Source organism: Salvia hispanica, chromosome 4 (assembly GCF_029641045.1).
Source record: "Salvia hispanica isolate PSC_SH4W2 chromosome 4, Shi_PSC_v1, whole genome shotgun sequence".
NCBI classification, from domain to species: Eukaryota; Viridiplantae; Streptophyta; class Magnoliopsida; order Lamiales; family Lamiaceae; genus Salvia; species Salvia hispanica.
The window spans coordinates 20,486,741-20,495,132 of NC_142695.1; the positions used below are offsets into that span (position 1 = coordinate 20,486,741).

An 8,392-nucleotide genomic window follows, 5' to 3' on the forward strand; every position below is an offset into this window, starting at 1 on the left:
AGATAAAAAGTAAGAGAGAGGAAAAGGTAGAGAGAATAAAATATAAAGTGAATAAAGTAGAGAGAATAAAGTAAGAGGGGGTAAAGTAAGAGAGAGAAAAAAGTTACCATATAAGGAAACGACTCAACTATGAAGAAACTTCTCGAAATGGTAAAATGACTCAACTATGAAGAAACGGAGGGAGTATAATAGTTGCACAGGAAAACTAATTTAAGTTATAAAATATATTTTAAATTATAAAATATAATAACATTGTAGAGGAGGTATAATATGCTACATACCTTATGTGGCTCCTTATGTGAGCATCACTCTCGTTCGACGCACGTTTAGCATTGTTTATTTTGAATTATATATATTGAATTTTATTCTAATACATATAAAATTTTATTCAAATTTTTAATTTCATGAAACTCATAAAAATTAAAGCTTGTTTTGTTATGATTAATTTATTTGAAATTATAGAGAAAATGAGTAAGTCGAGCTTGATTTTTATGTTTTGTGAAATTAAAAATTTCAATGACACTTTTTAATGCATTAGAATTAAACTAACGTATAATATTAAACATACGTCAAACAAGAATGATACCCATATAAGTAGTCCACGTAATGTATGTAGCATATCATTTCTCCATTGTCGAGTATAGATAACAGTTGAATATATGGATAAATAATATCGCAGTATTTCAACTTGGTAATAAAACGAAAATAGTATCATTCCAATTCTCACATACTGAACCACATCAAGTTCTTAGTAAAGCTCCTGCCTCCCTTCTTTCTCAAACTTAAGCCTCATAAAAAGAAAAAAGAAGGATAATTATAGTTTAAAGAGATGGCGGCGACGGCTTATGCATCTCTAGTGTCGTTGTTGAATACTATGGATCAGATCCAGACTCATCCTACCCTTTCCATTTGTTTCGACAACAACCAGTTTCAATCTCTTCGGGATATTGTTGATTTCCTTGTCGATTTTGTGGAGAATTATTCAGAAGCTGAAGAAGATCTGATGAAGCCAATCGGGGATGCAGCTCATGAGGCTGAAGACGTGACCGAAGTCGAAGCTGCTGATCAAATTTGTGGTAGAGAAAGTTCTACGATGTTTCTCCGTGTTGACAAAATTATACAGGAGATGATCTCCATCAAGGAAAAGGTTATCAAGTTTAAAGAGGAAACCCCATCCATAACTTCGATGCGTCCACCACCACCACCATCGTCGCCATCATCATCAGCTTCTTATGCAACTAAGAAGACTACCATGCTGGGATTTGATGGCTACGTGGCGCAGCTTCTGGAAGAGCTCACCAGAAATGTTCCTCACCGGCTTATACTCCCAATTGTCGGAATGGGAGGCATTGGTAAGACCACTCTTGCCAAAAATGTTTATGAAAGTTCACTTACGGTGTTTCATTTTGATGTTCGTGTTTGGGTTATTGTGTCTCAAGTATATAAAGCAACACATATGCTTTCACAAGCACTTTCTTGCCTCGGCGGATCCAGGAATAAAATTGATGATGAATTAGGTGTAGAGTTATATAAATCTTTATTTGGTCATAGATATCTGATCGTATTGGATGATATATGGAGTGTGGAGGCGTGGGAAAAGATACAAAAATTCTTCCCAGAAAATGGTAATGGAAGCCGAATTGTTGTAACAACTAGACAACAAGAAGTGGCTAATTACTTTGGTTCCACTTCACTTGATGTGGGTTTTCTTGATTATGAAAATAGATGGAACCTTTTCTGTGAAGTAACATTTGCACAACAAGATTGCCCTCCTCAATTAGAAAGAATTGCGAAAAATATTGTCAAAAAATGCAGAGGGCTTCCACTTGCAATCCGTGTGATTGGGGGTCTTCTTGGAAAAGCACCTAGGATACAAGAGTATTGGAAGAAAATCGCGAAAGACAAGAGCTTGGTTATGGAATATTCAGGTGATGGCAACAAACCAATCAACATATTATATCTGAGTTACAAGTATTTGCCTGTTTGGTTGAGATCCTGTTTTCTTTACATGGGATTATTCCCAGACGACCATCTAATAGATGTGTCCCGTCTTATAAAGTTATGGATTGCAGAGGGATTTATAAAACCAACTAAAAGCCGAAGTTTGGAACAAGTTGCAGAGAGTTACATAAAGGAGCTTGTTGATAGGAATCTGGTTTTAGTTGGTGAGTTGACGGAATACAAGAAAGTTTTAAGGTATTATCTTCATGATCTTGTAAGGGAGTTGTGCATAAAGACAGCAGAGAAAGAAAACTTTTATTGTGTCCAAAGAGAGATAGGCGGGAGGCGTCAATTCATATTCGATGAGAGATCAGCAAGTTTTTACCCTCAACCTCAAGTATCCCTCACTTTCAAAAAGCCATCAGTGATCACTCCTCTAATATTGAGTGGGCAAAGAGAGGCGCCGTTTAAGTCTAGATTGTTGAGAGTGCTTGTTGGTGATCATGATAGTAGCCTAAACAACTCCTTTCGACAAGTCAATTTGCGCTACTTATCCCATCATTCTCTTCTGTCTACACCGGCAATTCCTGGGTCGATATCACTATGTTGGAGTCTGCAAACATTGATTGTGCTAGGATTAGATAGAGTTTTTGTACCATGTGAGATTTGGAAGATGCCGCAACTTAGGCATATCAATATTCCTGTCATGAATGTTCCTCATCCTCCTCCCGGTGATGTCTTTGCTTTACACAACTTACAGACACTCAAGACGGTAGAGAATCTCATTTTCAGCGAGGAGGTGTGTGCCAGGATACCAAACATTCGAGAATTAGATATTGAATATAGGATGTTGGAAGAGAACGTTGAGGGGAGTTTGTGTTTCCATTTTCATAATGTTGGCCGCTTAAGCAAGCTCGAATCACTAAGCATCCGTTGTTGGGGAAAGCGATATTCAGATGATCCGTTAGAGAACCTTAAACTGCCCAATTCCCTCACAAAGCTCATTTTAGGCAACTGCTCCATTGGGTGGGGTTGTATGACAATGATTGCTTCCTTGCCTCATCTTCAACTTCTTGATTTGCGAGGGAAAGCAGTGGTGGGAACAGAATGGGAGTTTGTTAACGAGGAATTTCGTAACTTGAAACATCTGATCATTTATGATTGTCCAAATCTGAGAAATTGTATTGCGGACAGGACTACTTTTCCAGTGTTGGAGACGCTTCATCTTGAGAATTTGTATGTTCTGAGTGATATTCCTTTTGATATCGGAGAGATACCAACGCTTGAAAAATTATCTGTTATTAAATGTTCAAAATCAGCGAGGATGGCGGCAATAAAGATACTAGAGGAACAAGAGAGTTTTGGAAATCAAGCCCTTCATGTTCATATTCGTTCATGGAGAGATGAAGCTCATGTCCGAGGATTGTATGAATCCCCAAATCTCCACTTTATCTGATCCGGGTATAATATGGACTAAATTTTGTCATTTTATTTTTCAAGTTGTTTTCATGTACTATTATTTTTAAATGTGTAGTTTTTAAATTCTCTATGAGTGTAAACATTCAAGGATGGAGCATAATTTTGGGGCATGTGTAGATGCCAGATGGTGAGATTCAAGCACATGTCATACTCCTTCCATCCCCTAATATTTCTTTTTGAGACTCTGAAGCATTGGTATCCCATCAAACATGTTACTAATAATGATTTCCAAGGTGCGTTCTGATGTTTTACATGTAAATCTTATGTGCTTGTTTGGTAGCCTAGATAAGACCAAGATATATGAGTTTTATGGATTATTTGGTTGTTTGGTAGATAAAATAAGGTCAATGTTAGTGAGTATGATAAGACCGAGATATGGCCATTGATACCCCTATTATTTGGCATGTTTAGATGGTGAGATTCAAGCACATGTCATACTTGATCCATCCCACCACAAGGGACTCATTATTTTTTTCTTTTGGGACGTCTCATCTGAAGCATTGGTATCCCGTCAAACATGTTAGTGAGTTCTGTTGCTTTACATGTTAATCTTATATCATAGGGGTATTGTTAGATTTAATAGTTATTTCGACTTGGTGAAACATTTTCTCGTTTGCCAAAGGATGTCTGATTTGCCAGAGGGAATTATGTGCCTAAAAAATTGTAGTAGGGATGGAGGGAGTAGTAATAAAGTACTTTATATGATTCTAAAATCATCTAACAAATATATATATGACGTACAATTAAAAATATAAAATCTTATAAATAGTTTAGTAGTACTACTTCAAAATGCAACTACTTTCAGTTTAAATATGAATTTTTTTTAAAAACGTTAAATAAATAATTTTATATGTACGCAAGTCTAGTATAGCTATCCGGATTTATTTATAAAAATGTAAGTCAGCTGTTAACCTAATCCAACTCACTTCAGTCGTAGGCCTGGGCCAAGCCAGACCCCCAAGAGCTTCCCGTCCGAGGTGGGCTTAGGTTGAGCTGAGTCGAGCCAACTTATTTAACAACTCAAATTCAAAAAAAAAATGTTGAAACACTAGTTTCATTTGATTCAATATTTTGAGTTGATCAAGTTAAGTTTAGTGGGGGAGTTTCGGCTTGGTTGTTGGCCCGAATATCTAACATAATGGTTAAAATCCAAGTTTTGTTTCTTAGAAGGGCACGAAATTGAGCTAACATGGCTACATACTTTCTAGACAGAGGTAAGGAGAGCTTAAGAGCAGATTTGGAAATGAGATGTGATGATAGGGATATGCTATAGATTTTAGGCTCGAAGATGCCAACTTAATTTGGCTCTAGTGGTCATTTGGTGAGTGGAGACTGAAACATGTAGAGAATCAGATGGAGCAGATTGAGAAGTGGATGCATCAGTATTCATCACTATTAGGAGAAGGAATAGGATCAAGGACTATGCGGGTACCCACGGTTCCTCACCCGATTTTGTGGGTATCCTCACCCAAAAAACTGGATTTTATATACACCCGACCCGTTAGACAAAACGGGTATCCCACACACGCTAAGTACTTGACCTTGTTATGGAGCAACTGCTAATACTTGTGGTTAAGAATTCATAATCCGTCAGCCATGTTGGACTCTAGTTTCACTTTACACTCGAGCACTTCAAGTTATATTAAATAACACAACTTATATTGCAATATCAAAAACTAGTAGCATGATTTGTAGGCTTGTTTGATAGTTCACTTAACAATATTTGGAAGAGTAATCTGAAGTCAAACTTTTATTTAGATTAAACTTATTTAGATTTAAATTAGGAGGAGTAGTTATTGACTTTAAAACGATCCTAATTTACATTAGAATGCTTTAAAATTCAAATTTGCTACGTAGTCTTAATAAAACTTTTATTGAACACGATTATCCTTATTAAGAGTTTTGTCGAATACTATTATCATCTATTCGTTTGCAAGCAATCATTTATAATTGCATAATAGGAAACAAGCAATGACAGAAGAAAAAAATATTAAACAAACCAAAGTTAAAGGGTTTCTCTCATTTATTTATGTATTTCTTTTGTTCAAGAACTGAAATGTATGATTATACTTCTCAGCTACATATTTATATAAATATATTTATAAAATATCTAAGTTTGTGGTTTTCCTACCTCGATAGTAAATGGATGGTGGTTTAAGTTTGTATATTAGATAAATTTAGTCTGTGGATATTGAGCGTGATATTGTTAATGAAAGTATGTTCTACGAGTATAATTGGGTAATTACATTATAATCGAGTTTACCCAATAATCAATTTTTTCTTGTTTTCAATATCCAACACCGACCCTGACCCCGACCCTGATTTTAGTGGATAACAACTACCAATATCTGACGAGTATCGGGTGGGGTTTCCTGTTTTCAATATATGACACCGACACCGATACCGCTTTTAGCGGGTAACGGCTATCCAATACCCGACGAGTATCGGGTAGGGTATGGAATTACCGGATAATCCGCTATCCATTTTGATAGGCCTAGATAGAAGTAGATGCAGAGAATGTATCAAACTTATATTTATTAGGCAAAAATTCTTAAATCAATATAGATAATTGTCTTAAATAATGTAATTTTGTTTAGTTAATTGACAACCATTCATAAAGGCAGAGGATACGATTATCCTTCGTGAGTACGCGAACTTCTGAGACCAAGTGGGCTAAGATCGCATAGCATGCCACCACTCTGAAAATGAGATAAAAAAAATTGTTGGAGCCTTGTCCTTGTGATATGTAAGAGGACTAATATAGGTTGGAGTAAACTTAATTATTTAAGTTCTCAACTTATTAATTTGTACAAATGATCACAACACACTCATATATATTGGTGTTGTTATCTATTCTAGATTTTTCTACTTTAATATTTTTTATATAAAAATTTAGATATTTTTTATGAAATCTAAATATTTAGACTATAAATATTTAGATAATTTTATAATTTTATTCTAAATCATTCTAGTATAGTAATATTATTATATTTCTATCACATAATATCTTACTTCAAAAATCAAATTTATCTTTTCTTATTTCTACATTTACCGACATATCATTGATTGGATCATCTTTGCTTACACCATCGAACATGCCCGTGAAATTTTATTATAAGGAGTCTGTTGTTTAATGAATACGTATGCTATAATATTGTTATTGCTAGGGTTTTAGTTTGAAAATGTGACCATTTTAAATAGGATACTAAAACATATTCTACTGTCCAAACTTTACTGAGAACAAATAAAGAGAGTGATGTTCTATTTTAAAAATATATTATTTAGAAAGAAATATAAAAAAAAAGTCATTTAGAGTAGAACGAATGAATAAACTTCACTGAGAAGAAATAAAGAGAGCAATGTTCTATTTTAAAAATATATTATTTAGAATGAAATATAAAAAAAAATGACTTAGAGTAGAACGGATTAATAGAATCACTTGTTATCTTTACAAATCATTTGTCATCTTGTGTGTTTTTAATATTTGTGAGCACATGTGATAAGTCAAACTTCAGTAGTTGATGAAGAAGACCTAAATCAATTAGCACTAAATTCAAAAAAAAAAAATTATATTGCACTTCAAAAAAAAAATTTATATTGCACTTCAAAAAGTAATTTTACTCTGACCATTCACACAAAATTTAAAATTTATATCATTTTTTTAGTATTTATATATAATAAAATTTTGCAATATATATAATAAGGCGAGTACCCTACTCGCCGTTGTGCTCTTGCCGACGGCACGGCCCTGCTCGATAGCAAGAGCACTGCCATGCCGAAGAGCAAGCACGCCTACGCGGCGCCTCCTGATTGGGCTCATTTTTATTCAATTATTTTTTTTTTAAATTCATAAAAAATCAAAAATAATCCGGAAAAAAGAAAAAAAATATTTTCAGATTCAGAAAAAATATAGTCTTTTTTTTACCATTTTTTTCAAATTTTTTTTTTTTTTTTTTTTAAAAATTATCCAAAAAACATCTATAAATACCTACATTCATCATCCATTTTTTACATCAAATTATCTCTCATTCTTACTTCAATTTTTTTATCATGAATTTAATTATGTAATCCCTCCATCTGCCATCAGGAGTCTCATTTCTTAGCAGCACGAGTTTTAAGAAATGATAAGAAAAGTGGGTGGAAAAAAGTTAGTGGAATAGGTGTCATACTTTTATATAGTATTAGTTTTAAATTAAATGTGTGTAGAATGAGTTAGTGGAAGGTGGGACCCTATTACTCCCATTTATAGTAAAAGTGAACCGGGACTCCTATTTGCGATGGAGAGAGTAATTTTTAATTTTTAGGATTTTAATTATGTACTTTTTTATTTTTTTTAGTAATTTATAATAATATTTTGGGTATTTTTAATGCATTTTGATATTGTTGAAATGTTTTTAATAATTGAAGTATTTAAATTGAATAATAGAATGGTGGGATCCTTCAGCATGCTCATGCGGAAGAGTATGGATGTGGGTGTTGTGCTCTTGCGAAAGAACATTGAGTATAAAATGAATAAAAATGGGTCCAGGTCCATATCTATGCTCTTGCCGAAGAGCATGGATGTGGATGCTCTTTAAGTGTTCTAAAAAAAATACAATGTTAAATTTTTATTATTATTATTATGAATTTAATTACATAATTTTAAATTTTTAGGATTTTAATTATGTAATTTTGAATTTTTTAGTAATTTATAATAATATTTTGAATAATTTTATTATATTTTAATATTATTGAAATGTTATTAATAATTGAAATATTTAAATTGAATAATAAAATGAAATAAAAATAGGTCCAATCACGTCCCTGTAAGAGCATGAATGCAGATACTTTTATGTTCTACCCAAAAAAATTACGATGCCAACCAATAAGATTATGCCAGCACAGAATCCCACCATTGAACGGATGCAATGCGTTACAGACAACTACTATCTCTACAAATCTCTAAAACCACTGTGCAAAGCTAAAAGAAAAA

General features: G+C 33.5%; 1 protein-coding gene across 1 annotated transcript; it reads left to right on the forward strand.

Annotated features, from left to right (window-relative positions):
- The first annotated feature begins 724 nt into the window (after positions 1 to 724).
- On the forward strand, positions 725 to 3,642 carry LOC125193772 (putative late blight resistance protein homolog R1A-10). The gene has a single exon (XM_089070263.1). The coding sequence runs from the start codon at positions 830 to 832 to the stop codon at positions 3,395 to 3,397; it is 2,568 nt and encodes an 855-aa protein (XP_088926389.1). The 5' UTR covers positions 725 to 829; the 3' UTR covers positions 3,398 to 3,642.
- The last annotated feature ends 4,750 nt before the right edge of the window (positions 3,643 to 8,392 follow it).

Excerpts from the sequence above, each read along its gene's own strand:
- LOC125193772 (XM_089070263.1), top strand. The coding sequence starts at position 830 with ATGGCGGCGACGGCTTATGCATCTCTAGTGTCGTTGTTGAATACTATG.